Source organism: Scyliorhinus canicula, chromosome 12 (genome assembly GCF_902713615.1).
Source record: "Scyliorhinus canicula chromosome 12, sScyCan1.1, whole genome shotgun sequence".
Lineage (NCBI taxonomy): Eukaryota > Metazoa > Chordata > Chondrichthyes > Carcharhiniformes > Scyliorhinidae > Scyliorhinus > Scyliorhinus canicula.
This window is the reverse complement of record NC_052157.1, coordinates 60,029,244-60,048,888: the sequence shown is the minus strand read 5'-3', so window position 1 is coordinate 60,048,888 and position 19,645 is coordinate 60,029,244. Positions and strand designations below refer to the sequence as shown.

Below are 19,645 nucleotides of genomic sequence, written 5' to 3'. Positions count from 1 at the left end.
TAACCTCACTTAAATTAGCAGAGAGGCGAACTCACAGAGAACTGTGCTAACTGTGCTATTAGTTCAATAAACCTGATTGATCTAACTGCAAGGTCTGGAGTATCTTTCTGATCTAAGCTGCATCCAGTTGCAGCCAGTGTTAGACAAGTGTACCTAACACGACACACATCTTTTGGTTGCCTTAGATTTTTCCACAAATAATCAAACCAAATTCTCTCCAAAAACTTAGTACCAAGGGCCAGAAACCAAAATCTCTAGCAGGAGACACCCAACATGCGATCTCCACCTACATGTCACCACTGGAAGTCACCCATCCTCCCTATCTCTATAACCTCCCCCAGCCCCTACACCCCTACCTATCTCTGTAACTTCCCTCAGCCTCTACAGCCCTCCCTATCTCTATAACCTCCCTCAGCCTCTACAGCCCTCCCTATCTCTGTAACTTCCCTCAGCCTCTACAACCCTCCCTATCTCTGTAACCTCCCCCAGCCCCTACAGCCTTCCCTATCTCTGTAACTTCCCTCAGCCTCTACAGCCCTCCCTATCTCTGTAACCTCCTCCAGCCCCTACAGCCCTCCCTATCTCTGTAACCTCCTCCAGCCCCATAACCCTCCCTATCTCTGTAACCTCCTCCAGCCCCTACAACCCTCCCTATCTCTGTAACCTCCCCCAGCCCCTACAGCCCTCCCTACCTCTGTAACTTCCCTCAGCCTCTACAGCCCTCCCTATCTCTGTGACCTCCCCCAGCAGATACAACCCTCCCTAAGAATGCGGCACTCAATCCCACAGGGAGTGGGGAGAATGTGGGACTCGCTCCCACAGGGAGTGGGGAGAATGTAGACTCGCTTCTACAGAGTGTGAGGGCAATGTGGGACTCGGCCCACAGGGAGTGGGGAGAATGTGGGACTCGGCCCACAGTGAGTGCGGAGAATGTGGGACTCGGCCCACAGTGAGTGGGGAGAATGTGGGACTCGGCCCACAGGGAGTGGGGAGAATGTGGGACTCGCTCCCACAGGCAGTGGGGAAAATGTGGTACTTGCTCCCACAGGGAGTGGGGAGAATGTGGGACTCGCTCCCACAGGGAGTGGGGAGAATGTGGGACTCGCTCCCACAGGGAGTAGGGAGAATGTGGGACTCGGCCCAGAGTGAGTGCGGAGAATGTGGGACTCGGCCCACAGTGAGTGCGGAGAATGTGGGACTCGGCCCACAGTGAGTGGGAAGAATGTGGGACTCGGCCCACAGGGAGTGGGGAGAATGTGGGACTCGCTCCCACAGGGAGTGGGGAAAATGTAGACTCACTCCCACAGGGAGTGGGGAGAATGTGGGACTCGGCCCACAGGGAGTGGGAAGAATGTGGGACTCGCTCCCACAGGGAGTGGGGAGAATGTGGGACTCGCTCCCACAGGGAGTGGGGAGAATGTGGGACTCGGCCCACAAGGAGTGGGGAGAATGTGGGACTCGGCCCACAGGGAGTGGGGAGAATGTGGGACTCGCTCCCACAGGGAGTGGGGAGAATGTGGGACTCGCTCCCACAGGCAGTGGGGAGAATGTGGTACTCGCTACCACCGGGATTGGGGAGAATGTGGGACTCGCTCCCACAGGCAGTGGGGAGAATGTGGTACTCGCTACCACCGGGATTGGGGAGAATGTGGGACTCGCTCCCACAGGGAGTGGGGAAAATGTGGTACTTGCTCCCACAGGGAGTGGGGAGAATGTGGGACTCGCTCCCACATGGAGTGGGGAGAATGTGGGACTCGCTCCCACAGGGAGTGGGGAGAATGTGGGACTCGGCCCACAGGGAGTGGGGAAAATGTGGGACTCGGCCCACAGGGAGTGGGAAGAATGTGGGACTCGGCCCACAGGGAGTGGGGAGAATGTGGGAGTCGCTCCCACAGGGAGTGGGGAGAATGTGGGACTCGCCCCCACAGGGAGTGGGGAGAATGTGGGACTCGCTCCCACAGGGAGTGGGGAAAATGTAGACTCACTCCCACAGGGAGTGGGGAGAATGTGGGACTCGGCCCACAGGGAGTGGGGAGAATGTTGGACTCGCTCCCACAGGGAGTGGGGAGAATGTGGGACTCGCTCCCACAGGGAGTGGGGAGAATGTGGGACTCGGCCCACAAGGAGTGGGGAGAATGTGGGACTCGGCCCACAGGGAGTGGGGAGAATGTGGGACTCGCTCCCACAGGGAGTGGGGAGAATGTGGGACTCGCTCCCACAGGCAGTGGGGAGAATGTGGTACTCGCTACCACCGGGATTGGGGAGAATGTGGGACTCGCTCCCACAGGGAGTGGGGAGAATGTGGGACTCGCTCCCACATGGAGTGGGGAGAATGTGGGACTCGCTCCCACAGGGAGTGGGGAAAATGTGGGACTCGGCCCACAGGGAGTGGGGAGAATGTGGGACTCGGTCCTAGAGTGTGTGTGTGGGGAGAATGTGGGACTCGGCCCACAGGGAGTGGGGAGAATGTGGGATTCATTCCCACAGGTAGTGAGGAGAATGAGGGACCCGCTCCCACAGAGAGTGGGGAGAATGTGGGATTCATTCCCACAGGTAGTGAGGAGAATGAGGGACCCGCTCCCACAGGGAGTGGGGAAAATGTGGGACTCGGCCCACAGGGAGTGGGGAGAATGTGGGACTCGCTCCCACAGGGAGTGGGGAGAATGTGGGACTCGGCCCACAGGGAGTGGGGAGAATATGGGACCCGCTCCCACAGGGAGTGTTTGAGGCGAATATTGGAGATGTATTTCAGGGGGAAGCTCGATAAACACATGAGGGAGAGATAAATACAAGGAAGTGGTGATAGAGGAAATGAAGAAGGGGGGAAGAGGCTCTTGTTGAGCAGCTTTGTAGAGTTGGGCCGAAAAGCCTGGTTCTGTGTATGTCGACTGTAATCCATTGTATTCCACAGGAGTGAGCAGTGAGAGTGATTGGTCAATGATGGCACCTGGGAATGTTACAGCGTTCCATCACTCCTGCATTGTGATTCCCTGCAACTGCACATTTCCAAGGAATCTGGCCCCGGAAAGGAGTACGATGATCTGGTTCAAAGGTCATGATTTCTGGGAGAATGTCGTGGCTCGCTCCACGAATGCAAAGAAGGACCAATCAGATTACAAATATCGTGTGTCCCTGCTGAATAGCACGGCCCTCAATAACTGCACCTTGTTAATTGAGAACGTTTCCCAGAGCGATGGAGGAAAGTACATATTCCGACTGGAAGTCAATCAGGAATCAAGAGGAAAGTACACGTATAGGGTAAATCCAGTCTATATCCATGTTTCCGGTAAGTTCAGAAGGTGTGAAGGAGCTTGAGAAACTGTAGAAATGCTGACTCACTCCCCTAGTATTCCCCCCGCCCCTGTAAACATTAACACACTTCCCGAGGATACCGCCCCATAAATACGGACACACTCCCCGAGAAGTTGCCCCTGTAAATACGGACACACTCCCCTAGGATACCGCCCTGTAAATACTGACACATTCCCCGGGGATTTTCCCCTGCAAATACAGACACACTCCCCGTAGATTCTCCCCTGTAAATACGAACACACTCCCCTCCGCGACCGCCCTGTAAATACGGACACACTCCCCAGGGATTCACCCTGTAAATGCTGACTCACTCCCCAGAGATACTCCCCTGTAAATACTGACACACTCCCCAAGGATACCCCCCCCTGTAAATACTGACTCACTGCACGGAGATTCTCCCCTGTACATACTGACCCACTCCCCAGGGGTTCCCCCTGTAATACTGACACACTTACCTGGGGATTCCCCCTGTAATACTGACACACACCCCGAGGGTTCCACCTTTAAATAATGACAACCCACCGGGGATTCCCCCTGTAAATACTGACAGATGTTTTGTTATGCTCTTGACGTAGCATAAGCTGCTTCCTTGATGTGCACTCCGACAAAGGAAGGTTCAGACTTGGAGATAGCTTTAACACATTTATTAAACTGTTAACAATTCTCCTACTTGGATTCGACTCTCCTGTTAATCCTACTGTAGCTACTCAGATTGACGAACCAGTCTGCTACAATCCAGGTGATGGGTGTGATGTGTTCAATCAACCCTGTGTACTCACAAAGTGTCTCCATTGGAAAGAGGAAGATCATGTGTGCTGTGTCCTTTTACATGGGTTGGTGTATTGCCCTCCTGTGGTAGTGTCACCTATGTGTGTGTCTTGAATGCCCATTGGTCGTGTCCTATCTTACTAACCTATTGGATGAATGTCTGTGTGTCATGTCTCTGGTGCTCCCTCTGGTGTCTATCTAGTCTACGTGTATTTACATTAACCCCTTGTGTATTTACAGTGATGCATATCACCACATCCCCCTTTTTTTCATGTGACATAATTTCTGTACAGTGTTAAAGAAAATTGAACAAACCAGGTAGATAAGTGATGCTATGTACAAGTTATGACAACAGTGATCATGAAACAACGTGTCCAAAATGAGTCCAAAATTAATTAATTATTATGGTCGAGTGTCTTTCTTGTTTGGTTGGTGAGTTGGTGATTTTGATGGTGGCATGTCCTTGTGAACGCCATCAGTGTCCCTGTGCATAAGGAACCAAGATGTGGTCAAATCACTTTGTTGTCTGATTTCGAGTCTTTTTTTCTTCCGATGCTTGTGGCAGCGATGTTGGATGGCATCTGTCCTGAAAGACATGTTGCCTGTTGGTAGTGCAGCAAACGTGAATTGGGAAGATGCATCGTCCTGCCATGGTATGTCATTGTACTGAGCTGAGCAGTAACAGTGTCCCTCATGGGCAGAGTTGTACCATGTCGTACCAGTCGGTGTTCCAGTGGTGTTGTGTTTGTCGTGCTTGTTGTCGACGTAGTTGCCTTTGGTACACTTCTTGTTATTGTCTTTGATATTGTTGTTGTGTTGGTTGGTTTTGTTGCCGTGTTGGCTGCGCTCAAGGACCACACTCTGTGGATAATACGAGTCCTTCACACAGTTACTCGTGTCAGCGTGCTTTGTGGCATCTGCTGTCTCCTTGGGCATGCCGTCACTGAGTTTGCGGCGCTCCCCGTCTGGAGTCATGACGGCTTACTTGAATCAGCTTTGGCTTGTGGATGCTCCCCATCTGGAGTCTGGTCTGTGTCACCTGTGTCAGTTTTGGTTTGTTGATTCTCCCCGTCTGGAGTCTGGTCTGTTTCACCTGTGTCAGTTTTCGTTTGTCGATGCTCCCCGTCCGGAGTCATTTCAGGTTCACTTGAGTCAGCTGAGGTTTCTTGATGCTCCACGTCTGGAGTCAAAACATTCAAGAATGCATTTGCTTGTGGAGAGGCTCGAGTGAATGAGGTTTGACATAATGTGGTGTCACCGGAGTCACCAGTAGTCTCAATGTGATTGTCGAGTGCCTCTGTACACACTAGCTGAGGTCTGTCACGTTGCGCATCTGGTATGGGAAGTGGGATGCCGTCGTCACTTGTCTCACATACAGTGGGTAGAGCCTCAGTAGCTTCTTGTTGTTCACTTGGGCTGGGTAGACTGTCAGAGTCTTCTTCTTGTGGCTCAAACAATCTGAGTGGATTGTCATAGTTGCTTCGTTGTTCACTGGAGCGTGGTATACTGTCATAGTCTTCTTGCAGTGCACTTGAGCATGGCAGACTGTCATAGTCTTTCTGTTGTTCACCTGAGCATTGCAGACTTGAATCGTCTGCTGCTGGTTGCTCAGAGGAGGTTGCTAGACCCTCATGGGTCATGTCCACCAGTTCATGCCAGGACTGCGCTTTGGAGTCTTGCGTTGCTTCTATCGTGGAGTCTGTCCACGAGCTCGCTGTGGAGGCTTGTGTCACTCACTCCCTCTGTGGAGTCTTGCAGCGTTCCCTGTGTGGAATTGTGCATTGGTCTAGCTGTGGAGTCTTTCATCGCTTTCTGTATGGAGGCTGGGACCATTCGTGGTGGGTGGACCGCTCTCTGTGTGGCAGCAGGCCGCTCTCTGTGGGCTTGTACCGCTCTCTGTCTCTTGGTGTCAGGCTGCAGCATAATCCTGAACTCACGAGTCGGGATGTCATATATGCTGAGCTGAAGATTCCCCAATCCGAAGAACTCGTCGGTGGGGTCTTCAATGTACCACACGTCTAGTTGTGGTTTGGATTTGGTACTGGGGTAGCCACCTTCCAAGGTGAAATCTTCGTCTGTGTCGTTGTCTTCCAAGACCATATCATCTCGTTTTGTGTCGGAGCTGGCATTGGGCTCGCGATGTCCAAAGAAGAATTCAAGGTCTGAGTCATAGTCTTCAAGGACTGTATCATCTCTTTGGGCGGTGCTAACTGCTTGTTGCAGGGTTCTGCGGAGGTTACTTTCAGCTACTGGTCGAATTTCAGGCATTGTGCTGTCGTTCCAGGTGAAAGAATCGGGTTTTACGGCTTTAAATTTTGTTTTTTGTGTTTTGGGACATTTCCCCTTTAAGTGGCAAGGTCCAGGGCCTCTGACATCATGACGCATGCGCCGTAGGTCCTAGGAGCCAATTGGGCATGCGCAGATCGCTATTCCTTTACTTGGGGCCTTTTTCTCAACTGCGCATGTGCAGCACCTTTACCCAGTTGGCTGCAATTCAAAACTGCAGATTTCTTCAATGGAAAGCCTACCTTCGTCTCATGGTGAGCTTTGGCGCCTCTTTTACCTTTTCTTCTTGTATGTTCCTCGCAGAATTCTTGGAATTTGTCCAGGACTGCCTGGAAATCGCTCTTGCTTTACCCCTTTGAGTATTTGAAGGTCTGGAAGATTTCAGCTGTTTCTGGACCCACGATGGTAAGTAGAAGCTTTATTTTCTCTGCATCCGCCACGCTATCTAGATCGGACGCTACCAGGTAGATCTCGAATCTCTGCCTGAACCAACGCCAGTTTTCACTGAGATTGCCTTGGTAATTGAGCTGCTGTGGAACCGGAATCTTGAACATCATCTTGCCTGGGTGCTGCTGCTGGTAGTCACTGTCTGCTGAGTTGTAACTATATGGATTTAACAGTCACTCACTGGTACCATGTTTTGTTATGCTCTTGACGCAGCATAACCTGCTTCCTTGATGTGCACTCTGACAAAGGAAGGTTCAGACTTGGAGATAGCTTTAACACATTTATAAAACTGTTGACAATTCTCTTACTTGGATTTGACTCTCCTGTTAATCCTGCTATAGCTACTCAGACTGACGAACCAGTCTGCTACAATCCAGGTGGTGGGTGTGATGTGTTTCAAATCAACCCTGTGACTGTACTCACTGAGTGTCTCCACTGGAAAGAGGCAGGTCATGTGTGCTGTGTCCTTTCTATATGGGTTTGTGTAATGCCCTCCTGTGGTAGTGTCACCTCTGTGTGTATCGTGAATGTCCATTGGTCGTGTCCTATCTTACTGACCTATTGGATGAATGTTTGTGTGTCATGTCTCTGGTGCTCCCTCTAGTGTCTATCTAGTCTACATGTATTTACATTAACCCCTTGTGTATTTACAGTGATGCAATCACCACAAGACTCCCCGAGGATTCCACCTGTAAATGCTGACACACTCCTCGGGGATTCACCCTGTAAATACACGCATACTCCCCGGTTATTCCTCCTGTAAATACTGGCGCACTCCCCGAGAATTCCACCTGTATATACTGACATACTCCCCGGGGATTCACCCTGTAAATACTGTCACACTTCCCAGGGATTCCCCCCCCCTGTAATTACTGACAGACTCCCCATGGTTTCCATCCCCCCCCCCCCCCCCCCCCACTGGTAAATACTGACACACTCCCTGTGGATAATCCATGTAAATACCGACACACTCCCCAGGAATTCCCCCAATAATTACTGACACACTCTCCAGGGACTCCCCCGATAATTACTGACACACTCTCCAGGGGCTCCCCCCTGTGAACAGTGACACACTCCCCAGGGATTCCCCCCTGTAAATAGTGACGCACTCTGCAGGGATTCCCCCCCTGTGAATAGTGACACACTACGCAGGGATTCCCCTAGTACATACAAGCATGTCCCCCAGGGATTCCCCCCTGTGAATACTGACACACTCCCAGGGACTCCCTGCGAATACTGACACACCCCTCGGGGTTTCCCACTGTAAATACTGACACAAACTCCAGGGATTTCCCTCTGTAAATAGTGACACAATCCCTGGGGATTAACCCCCTGTAACTAGTGACACATTCCCCGGGCTGTTCCCCCCATTAAATACTGATGCACTCCCTGGAGATTCTACCCTTGAAGTACTGAGACAATCCCTGATATTCTCCCCTGTAAATACTGACACACTCCCCGGAGATTCTCCCCTGTAAATATTGTAACACTCCCCGGAGATTCTCCCCTGTAAATACTGACACACTCCCCGGAGATTCTCCCCTGTAAATACTGACACACTCCCCGGATATTCTCCCCTGTAAATATTGACACACTCCCCGGAGATTTTCCCCTGTAAATACTGACACACTCCCCGGAGATTCTCCCCTGTAAATACTGACACACTCCCCGGAGATTTTCCCCTGTAAATATTGACACACTCCCCGGAGATTTTCCCCTGTAAATACTGACACACTCCCCGGAGATTCTCCCCTGTAAATACTGACACACTCCCCGGAGATTTTCCCCTGTAAATACTGACACACTCCCCAGAGATTCTCCCCTATAAATACTGACACTCTCCCCGGAGGTTCACCCCTGAAAATACTGACACACTCCCCGTGCATTCTCCCCTGTAAATACTGACACACTTCCCGGGGCACCCCTTGTAAATACTGACACACACCCTGGGGATTCCTCCTGTAGATACTGACACACACCCCAGGGATTCCTTCTGTAAATACTGACACACTCCCCGGGAATTCCCCTGTAAATACCGACACACTCCCTGGGGATTCCCACTGTAAATACTGACACACTTCCCGGGGATTCCCCCTGTAAATACTGAAACACTTCCCAGGGATTCCCTCTGTAAATACTGACGCACTTCCCAGGGCTCCCCTTTTTCAATACTGCCACACTGCCGGGGGATTCCCCTGTAAATACTGTCATGGGAGTGTACCTTTAAGAAATGGGTGTTTATCAAATAGCTGCAATGATGTCATTGTGTGGGTGGTGTTGGGTTGTGTCCCTGATCTACTTTCGTTTTGAGCTGGAAACTGTTTGTGGCTTTGTGTTTTACTTTCGTTTTAGGGTTGAGATATATTCTCCCCAAGGATTCACTCTCACATGCACACACTCTCACGCACTCCCACACCCACACACAGTCTCAAGCATTCATTCTTACACATAGTCTCACACATATGCACTCTTGCACACAGACACACCAACACTCACTCACACACACATTTACACTCTCTCGAACACGCTTACACTGACACTCACACATTCATGTACTGACACTCTTTCACACACACTCACACACTTATATTCTCTCACACACACTCGCGCTCATACATAAACACTCACACACACACAAACTCACACACACTCAAACACACACAAACTCACACACACTCACACACACACACACTCACTCCCACATACATTCCCTCACACACAAGCACACACAAACACACACACACAAATTTGCAGTCACATATATACACATGCACCCATAATCATACTCACATACACTCACTCACAAACGCACGCATGCAAAGACTCACGCATGCACACACACACGCATGCACACCGCACGCACACACACCCAGACACTCATGCTCACACTCTCTCAAACTCACTCACTCACATGCACACTCACTCACATGCACACTCACTCACATGCACACTCACTCACACGCACACTCACTCACACGCACACTTAATCACACGCACACTCAATCACATGCACACAAATCTGCACACACAAACTCTCATTCACCCACACGCGCTCACACATGCGCTCACACGCGCTCATGTCGTATGCATACTCAGACACGCAGTCACTCACACATCCATTCACACAGACAGTCACACACTCACACCCATTCACACACACATAGTCACACTCACACACACGCACATAAATGCAAAAATATGAGCAAATCCACTGTGGCAGGAAATGAGGCTCATGGACAGGAAGTACAGGCCTCATTTTGACGTTCTGGTCTGCTTTCACTAATTCGTTCTTGTTTTTCGGTCTAGATTTTCCGAATGGCCCTGTTCTATGGGCTCCTGGGAGCATTGTGGAGCAGATTCCAGCCAATCTCTCCTGCCATACCGACTACAGTTGCCTCCTGGAGCCACCCAATATCAGTTGGACTGGTTTGAGTAAAATAATCTCCATAAAGCAATCATCAATGCTCCCTTGGCAATATTCCTCCACGGTGACCTTTGAACCTTCCTACAAGGACCATGGGAAGACTGTGAAGTGCCTTGTCCAATACCCACGGATGAAAGTCACCCGGATAGACCATATCAACCTGACCATAAAATGTGAGTCAAAGGCAATGAACTGTTGCCTCCACCCCATCCCCATTGTGCATCTATCAGTCTCGGGCCTTGTATCTGGGTCTTGAGTATGCAGGACCCGGTGAATATTTGGACACATGGTGGACGGGGGTGAGGCGGGGGGGGGGGGGGGGGGGGGCTGGGGCTGGGGGGGGGGGGGGGGGGCTGGGGCTGGGGGGGGGCGGGGGGGGGGGGGGCTTTGGATGACCTCAAGTTTACACGGGGCGGAATATGGGAGACCACAGGAGTGCATTGCAATAGTCGAATCTGGAGGTCAGAGACCATGCAACGAGGGTTTCGGAACAGATAGAAAGAGAGAAAACAGGAGCAGGTGGTGGCCATTTGATCCTCTGTTGGACATTGGGCCACTGGAAAATGAGGCTGGAGAAGTAATAAAAATGAACATAAAAATGGCAGAGGAACTGAATAGTTACTTTGCATCAGTTTTCACATTGAAGACACCAGTGACATACCAGAAAATCAGGGGCCAGACGTCAGTTTAGTGGCCATTACTAAGGAGAAGGTTCTGGGGAAGCTGACAGGGCTGAAGGTGGATAAACCACCTGGACCAAATGGACTACACCCAGGGTTCTGAAGGAGATAGCTGAGGAGATTGTGGAGGCATTGGTGGTGACCTTTCAGGAATCACTGGAGGCATACTGCTGACAGGGAGGGGACTTTCAAAGTAGAGGAGGATGAAGGCTGATGACGGTAGTTGCCTGAGGATGGGTGGGCCAGGGGAGGTACGGGACATGGGCCGAAGACAGGCCTAGGAGAGGTTATATTGATCGACGGGAGGGGACTGAAGGAGCTAGTCAAAAGGGCCCATGTGTTCTCCCACTTGAGGCAACTGAAGGCGGACGTGGCCATGTTGCAGGAGACACATCTGAAGGTGGGGATCAGATTAGGTTAAGGAAGGGCAGCACAGTAGTACAAGTGGCTAGCACTGTGGTTTCACAGCGCCAGGGTCCCAGGTTTGATTCCCCGCTGGGTCACTGTCTGTTCGGAGTCTGCATGTTCTCCCCGTGCCTGCCTGGGTTTCCACCAGGTGCTCCTGTTTCCTCCCACAGTCCAAAGATGTGCAGGTTAGGTGGATTGGCCAAGCTCAATTGCCCTAAGTGTCCTAAAAGGTTAGGAGGGGTTATTGGGTTACGGGGATAGGGTGGAAGTGAGGGCTTATGTGGGTCAGTGTAGACTCGATGGGCCGAATGACCTCCTTCTGTACTGTATGTTCTAAGGGATGCGTGGACAGGTGTTCCATTCGGGTTTGACTTTAAAACGAGGGGGGGGTGGTGATCTTGGTTAATAAATGGGTGGCTTTCGAGGTGGGGAATATAGAAGTGGACCCGGCGGGGGGGTAGATATGTTATGGTTAGTGGGAAACTGGAGAGAATGGCCGGGTATTGGTAAATATATACGCCCCAAACTGGGATGACGTTGAGTTTGTGAGACGGGTACTGGGGAGGAAACCGGACCTAGATTCACATTGATTGATTATGGGGGGAGATTTCAATATGGTCTTGGAGCCAAGGCTGGACCGGTCGAGTTCTAGGTCTGGGAAGGTATCAGCTATGGCAAAGGGGCTTTGGGGTTCATGGAGCACATGGTGGGGCTGATCTGTGGAGATTTGGGAGGCCGAGGAGTAAGGAATACTCGTTCTACTCCCATGTGCACAGGTGAATTCTTGGATCAACTTTTTTGTTATGGATAATGTGCTGCTGGCTGAGGTGGCAGATGCAATGGTGGTGTCAGATCACGCCCCGCATTGGGCGGATTTGCAAGTCAGCAAAGGAAAGGTCAGCGAATGCAATGGAGGTTGGATGTGGGGCTGTTAGCGGAGGAGGTATGTGAGTGGGTGAGGGAAGCCATTCTGGGATATATGAGGATCAATGACATGGGTGAGGTTTTGGTGGGGGTGGTTTGGGAGGCACTGAAGGCACTTATCAGGGGGGAATTCATCTCAATTCAGGCCCATAAGGAGAAGGCTGAGTTGGATAGAGTGGTAGGTGAAATTTTACAGGTAGACAGGAGGTACGCAGAGTCTCCGGATGACGGGCTTTTGAAAGAGCGTCAGAGGTTGCAGCTGGAATTTGGGCTCCTGGCCACAGGTAAGGGGGAGGGACAGCTGAGGAGGGTAAAGGGTGTGGTGTATGAACATGGGGAAAAAACCAGCAGGATGCTCACTCACCAGCGGAGGAAACGGCAGGCGGCGAGAGGGATTGGGAAAGTGAGGGATATGGAGGAAGAAGGTGATTCTGGATCCGGCAGGAGTGAATGATGTGTTTCATGAGTTCTGCAGTAAATTGTATAAATCGGAACCCCCAGCCGGGGAGGAGGGGATAATAGTGATTTCTTGGGGGGCTGGAGTTCCCGAGGATAGATGAGGAGTTGGTGGAGGGTTTGAGAGCCCCAATCGGGCTTGGGGAGGTTATAGACGGATTGGGGGCGATGCAATCGGGTAAAACCCCCGGATCAGACAGATACCTGGTGGAGTTTTATGAAACGTTTTATGGGCTGTTGGGGCTGCTTCTGGTAAAGGCTTTTAATGAGTAAAAGGAGCTGGGAGTGCTCCCGCAGCATCGGTTTCCCTTATTTTAAAGCGGGATAAGGATCCGGACAGCTGTGGGTCATACAGGCCAATCTTCCTGCTAAATGTTTATGTGAAATTGCTGGCAAAGATCTTGGCCACACGTATACAGGATTGTGTTCCAGGGGTAATAGGGGAGGACCAGACGGGATTTGTTAAGGGACGACACCTGACGTCCAAAATTATGTGGCTCCTGAACGTAATAATGATGCCTGCGGAGGGGCGCAAAGTCGAGGTGGTGGTAACCATGGATACAGAAAAGGCCTTTGATTGGTTGGAGTGGAAATATCTGTGAGAGGTCCTGGGAAAGTTTGGGTTTGGACAGGGATTTGTGGATTGGGTCCGGTTGCTATATCAGGCACCGGTGGCAAATAGAACATAAAACAGTACAGCACAGTACAGGCCCTTTGGACCACGATGTTGTGCCGACCATTTATCCTAATCTAAGATCAACCTAAACTACACCCCATCAATTTACTGCTGTCCAGCCTAGTTCCACCCACTCTCTGACATCACTGCAGTAGTAAACACCCATTTCTTAAAGATACTCTCACTACAGATATTTATATACACACCCATTTAAAAACATCCATTTCTTAAAGGTACTCTCACATGACACCTCCCCCCAAGAAACAAAAAAATAAACCATCAACTTCGAGATGGCTTCATTTTTCACTTTTCCACTATCCTTTAAGAAATGCACACAGTAATTATACATTTTTGTTTCAAACAACAACACACACAAACAGGTGTAATAATATAGTCCTTTATTTTTCCTTCTCCCCTCAACTGAAATCCCTCTCAATTGGCAGTCTCTTTGAACAAGAAGGTCTCTGCACGATCCATCCATTTCTCCACGCCTTGCCATTTCTCTTTAAAGTCAGATACTTTCGTTCAATCTGATCACAGAGTCCCTTGTAATTTTCCAACACAGGTGCATTGGTTATCACAGCTTTCAGGCAGTCAAATGCCTGTTGACACTCCGCTGTCCACTGGAATTTGTTACGCTCCTTGACCAAGTCCGTCAATGGAGCGACCACACTGCTAAAATTCGGTACAAATTTCCAGTAAAATATACTCATTCCAAGAAATCGCATTATTTCCCATCGTGTCGAGGGTATCGGAAGCTCCCCAATAACTTTTGTTTACACATCCCATGGGACCGATCAACCCTGTCCGATTGTCCGATTGCATGGCCAAGGAAAGTGACCTGGGCTTTTCCAAATTCACCTCTGGCTCGGTTTATCACCAAATCCGCCTCCTGAAGTCGATCGAATAATTCAATCAGGTGTTTTAAATGTTCTTTCCATGTCTGGATGAAAATTACCAGATCGGCTATGTATACCGCACAATAGGGTAATTCTGAAAAGATTTTGTTAGTTAACCATTGAAATCTGGCTGGGGCGTTTTTCATGCCAAATGGCATAACTTTGAATTGTATATACCATCTGGTGTCACAAAAGCTGAAATCTCCTTTGCCCTTTCGGATAAAGGTACCTGCCAGTAACCTTTAAGTAAATCCAGTTTGGAAATAAAAGCTGATTGTCCCACTTTCTCAATGCAATCCTCCAAATATGGGACAGGATAAGAGTCCGTTCTTGTAACTGCATTAACCTTTCTATAGTCCACACACAACCGTTGGGTACGGTCTGGTTTAGGTACCATCACTGTGGGTGAGCTCCATTGGCTGCAACCCACTTCAATTATGCCATTTTTAAGCATTATCTCAATCTGTTTGTTAACCTGTGCCAATTTTAAAGGGTTAAGTCTATATGGATGTTGTTTGATTGGAACAGCATTTCACACACCTATATCACATGTAGCCATTTTAATACTTCCAAATTTATCTCTACAAACTTGCCCATGTGATATAAATAACTCTTTGAGGTCAGTTCATTTTTCCTCTGGAAGGTATCTCAACAACTTATCCCAATTTTTAAAAACATCTTGTTTTCCAATTTAATTTGAGGTATGTCAAATTCACAGTCATCTGGATTTGGTTCGTCACTTTAAGTTAGAATCATTAAAACCTCCTCCTTTTTCCTTCCTTCCCTTTCAAAGTACCTTTTAAGCATATTCACATGACACACTCGGTGAGTTTTCCTTCTATCTGCCGTTTTTAACCACATAATTCACCTCACTTAATTTCCTTTCAATCTGATAAGGTCCACAAAACGTTGCTTTTAAAGGTTCACCTACCACTGGTAACAGCACTAAAACTGGCAAAACTACGAACTTTGGATTTCTTGTCTGCTACCCGCTTCATCACATTTTGTGCAACTTTTAAATGTTGTCTAGACAACTCTAGCCGATTAGCTATTTAATCATTCCCTAAATGATCAGATTATGTGACTCTAGGTCCAGGATCTTACCTAACACCCGCCTCATAAATTCCAGAACATCCCAGTTTGGTGCATATACATTCACGAGTACCACCAGCACCCCCTCAAGCTTCCCACTCACCATAATGCCCCTGCGTCTGCCATGATTCTCACTGCTTCAAATGCCACCCATTTGTTTATCAGGATCGTGACCGCCCCTGGTCTTAAGAGTCCAGCCCTGAATTAAACACCTGGCCGACCCACCCCTTCCTCAATCTGGTCTATAACCTTTAGGTGTGTCTTGTAACATTGCCATGTCCGCCTTCAATCCCCTCAGATGCGCGAACACGTGAGCCCTCTTAGCCGGCCCATTTAGCCCTCTGACATTCCAGGTAATCAGCCTAGTCGGGGGGGGGGGGGGTGTGCCTAGTTGGGGGCCTACCCCCCCTGATTAGCTATCACCCTTCTTAGGCGAGCCACCAGCTCACGTCCCTTGCCTCCTTGGGCCCGTCCTCGGGCATCCGCCGCCCTCCACCTCCCCTTTGTCCCCTAGCAACAGTCCCTCCATTGTCAGAAGAGCAGCACCCCCCACCCCCCTCCCCCCAGTGACAGCACCAGAATATCAACCCCCCATATCAAACTTATCACCTGCTCATCCCCCACTGCGCTTCCGTGAGCTAGCTAACCTAGCTGGCCTGGTAGCTCCCTCCCCTGGCACCAGACATCCTATCTCCCCATTGTTCTCCATCCTCCCCCCAGCTTGGGCATACATATTGAAATCACAGTCCCCAGTAAACAAATAGTAGAAGAAATCCCTCCACCCAACTTCCCATGGAACAGAGTTAGCTTTACATTACTGAGCTGCTGCTCAAAGTTCTTATCACAACGAAAACCAAAAGAAAAAAGGAAGTGGCAAAAGTAACCAAAGAGAAAAAAAGACACAAGAAACAAAAATAACCTCTTGTTACAGAGAGCACTGCATAGTCAAAACGACACGGAAGTGATTTTGACCAAATCGCCACCACAATGCAGTCCCCCCCCCCCCCCCCCCCCCCCCCCCCGCCCCCCAGGGTTCATTGACCTTAATCCCCTGCTAGCCTTTTGTCCTTGATAAAGTTCATCACCGTTCGGTGATTCAAAATAAAGTTCCTGGCCCTCAACCGTGACCCAAAGACGCGCTGGATACAACATCCCGAACTTCACCCCATTCTTGAAGAGGGCCGATTTTGCCCTATTAAATCCGGCTCGCCTTCTGGCCAGTTCTGCACCCAGGTCCTAGTAGATGCGCAACTCACAGTTTCGTAAGAACATAAGACCTAGGAGCAGCAGTAGGTCATCTGGCCCCTCGAGCCTGCTCCGCCATTCAATTAGATCATGGCTGATCTTTTGCGGACTCAGCTCCACTTTCCGGCCCGAACACCATAACCCTTAATCCCTTTATTCTTCAAAAAACTATCTATCTTTACCTTAAAAACATATAATGAAGGAGCCACAACTGCTTCACTGGGCAAGGAATTCCATAGATTCACAACCCTTTTGGTGAAGAAGTTCCTCCTAAACTCAGTCCTAAATCTACTTCCCCTTATTTTGAGGCTATGTCCCCTAGTTCTGCTGTCACCCTCCAGTGGAAACAACCTGCCCGCATCTATCCTATCTATTCCCTTCATAATTTTATATGTTTCTATAAGATTCCCCCCTCATCTTTCTAAATTCCAACGAGTACAGTCCCAGTCTACTCAACCTCTCCTCATAATCCAACCCCTTCAGCTCTGGGATTAACCTAGTGAATCTCCTCTGCACACCCTCCAGTGCCAGTACGTCCTTTCTCAAGTAAGGAGACCAAAACTGAACACAATACTCCAGGTGTGGCCTCACTAACACCCTATACAATTGCAGCATAACCTCCCTAGTCTTAAACTCCATCCCTCTAGCAATGAAGGACAACATTCCATAACCTTCTTAATCACCTGTTGCACCTGTAAACCAACTTTTTGCGACTCATGCACGAGCACACCCAGGTCTCTCTGCTCAGCAGCATGCTTTAATATTTTATCATTTAAAATGATAAAAGTTCTCCCACTTAAAGTCCGTACCTGCTGGGCCCACCGCAAAATCTGATCCTTGTCCAGGAACCGGTGCGTTCGCACCACCATCGCCCTCGGCCGTTCATTTGCTCGCGGCTTCCTTGCAAGAGCTCCATGCGCTCTGTCCACTTCCAAGGGCCGCATAAACACCCCGGGTGCCATTCCCCCAACGGGAGACGAAGTGCCACGCAGGAGTGAAAACCGGAGTGTTTCACTCCAGCGTCGGAGGCCGCTCCTCGCCCCCTATTCTCCCACCCCCAGGGGACTAGGAGCGGCGCCGCATCAATTATGCGCGCCGGGCCTTGGCGCTGTGTCAAAGGGGTGCCACGTAAATGACGCGGCCAGCGGCGCTTAAATGACGTCACCCATGCATGCGCAGTTTGGCCGGCGCCAATCCGCGCATGCGCAGTTGCCGTCCTCCCCGCGGGCGCCCCGCAAGACATGGAGAATTGATCTTGCGGGGCGGCGGAGGAAAAGAGTGCGTCCTTTAGAGATGCCGGCCCGCCGATAAGTGGGAACCGATCACAGGCAGACCCCTACTGCGCACCTCCCTGGTGCTCGATCCTTCCTCCCCCTCCCCGCAGGCCGCACACGCAGCGTTCGCGCGCTAATCACGCCGGCAGAGACCAGGTGTGGTTGGCGCCGGCGTGAACCCATTGGATTGGGCAGGCCGCTGGGCCCATCCATGCCGGAGAATCGCCGCTCGCCTGTTAGAAACAGCGAGCGGCGATTCTCAGAGCGGCCTGTCGTGAAATGCGGCACGCCGTTTTGGGTGGGGTGGGAGAATCGCGTGCGGGTGCCAGGGCGGCGTGGCAGGAATCGCCCAGCACTCCCACGATTCTCCCACCCGGCGTGGGGGTCAGAGAATCATGCCCCCCATTTCCCATCAACGTTTCCAGCACACTTGCCACATATGCCTTCACGTCCAATCCCTCACTGCCCTCAGGGAGACCAACGATTCTCAGGTTCTGTATCCTGGACCTGTTTTCCAAGTCCTCCAGCTTCTCCTCCATCCATTTGTGGTGGTCCTTCATCAGCCCCACCTTGGCCTCCAAAGCGGTTAGATAGTGCTTGTGCTCGGACACCTTTTCCTCCACCTTCTGAATCACCCAGCCGTGGGTTTCTAGACCCTGTTCCACCCGATCAATCGCTGCCTTAATCGGGTCGAGCGTATCTTTCTTTAGCTTGGCGAAGCTTTCCTCAAAGAACTTCACCAGCTGTAACGTCGACCACTGTGCTACCACTCCAGGACCCTGCACCTCCGCCATGCTTTCCTGCGCTGCCGGCTTTGCATGCGTCTTCCTTGCTTGACTATGTCTCCTTACACTGCTACTTCTATTCCACTACTCCATACACTAGTGGGGGATTTCCCCTCACTGTCTCACTCTCCACCGATTTATCTGGCAAAATTCCGAAAAAATCAGGAGAAAAGGTCCAAAAATGTTGTCACAAGCGGAAGCTACCAAATGTGCGACCTCCTACTCCATGGCCGCCACCAGAAGTCCCAACCTTTTATTTTCATCGACCACCACTGCTACCTCGGCCTCTAGTGATGCAAACTCATCCTCGTGACTCGCAAGCAGCTCCTCAACACCCTTCAGTGTCTCTCCATGTTTTTTTTACCGCCCCCATGGCTTTGGCAAGCTCCGCCTGGACCAGCCCCAGCCTCTAATATCCACTGGCTCTCGAAGTGCAGGTTAAATTCTGAAAGCGTGTCTAGTATGATCGTTGTTGCTGAGGGCAGTTCTGTCATCACCATCTCAGGTGCTAAGGCGCTCCACGGGCTGTCGAGAGCAGATCACTTTGGGCTTCTTGGTTTCTCTTCTTTGTTGTTTGTGCATGGGATCGGCATGGAGGGAACCTGGTCTCTGACGTTCCCTGGTGAATATCACTCGGAAAAATGGGCGAAAATTCCAAAAGAAAAGTGGGTCGCAATTGGAGCTCCCAGAAACGCAACCTTCCTCTTACACATCACACCGGACGTCATGCCTGACATATAGAATTCTTTGAGGAGGTAACAAGGAGGTTAGACAAAGTAGAACCAGTGGACGTGATTTATTCAAAGAGGACCCTAATCTGGCCCATTCCCCTACCCTATCTTGGTAACCCCACCCAACCTGTGCATCCTTGAACACTGAGGAGCAATTTAGCATAGCCAATCCACCTAACCTGTGCATCTTTGGACTGTTGGAGGAAACAGGAGCACCAAGAAGAAACCCACGTGAACA

At 50.4% G+C, this 19,645-nt stretch overlaps 1 protein-coding gene across 1 annotated transcript in view; it reads left to right on the top strand.

Moving 5' to 3' along the window:
- The window catches only part of LOC119974264 (sialic acid-binding Ig-like lectin 13), a 65,367-nt gene that overhangs the window by 16,371 nt on the left and 29,351 nt on the right, over positions 1-19,645 (top strand). Inside the window, exons 2-3 of the mRNA XM_038813035.1 lie at positions 2,912-3,286; positions 10,120-10,410. Of these exons, the coding sequence (XP_038668963.1) occupies positions 2,912-3,286; positions 10,120-10,410 (666 nt within the window). The remainder of the gene's footprint in view (positions 1-2,911; positions 3,287-10,119; positions 10,411-19,645) is intronic.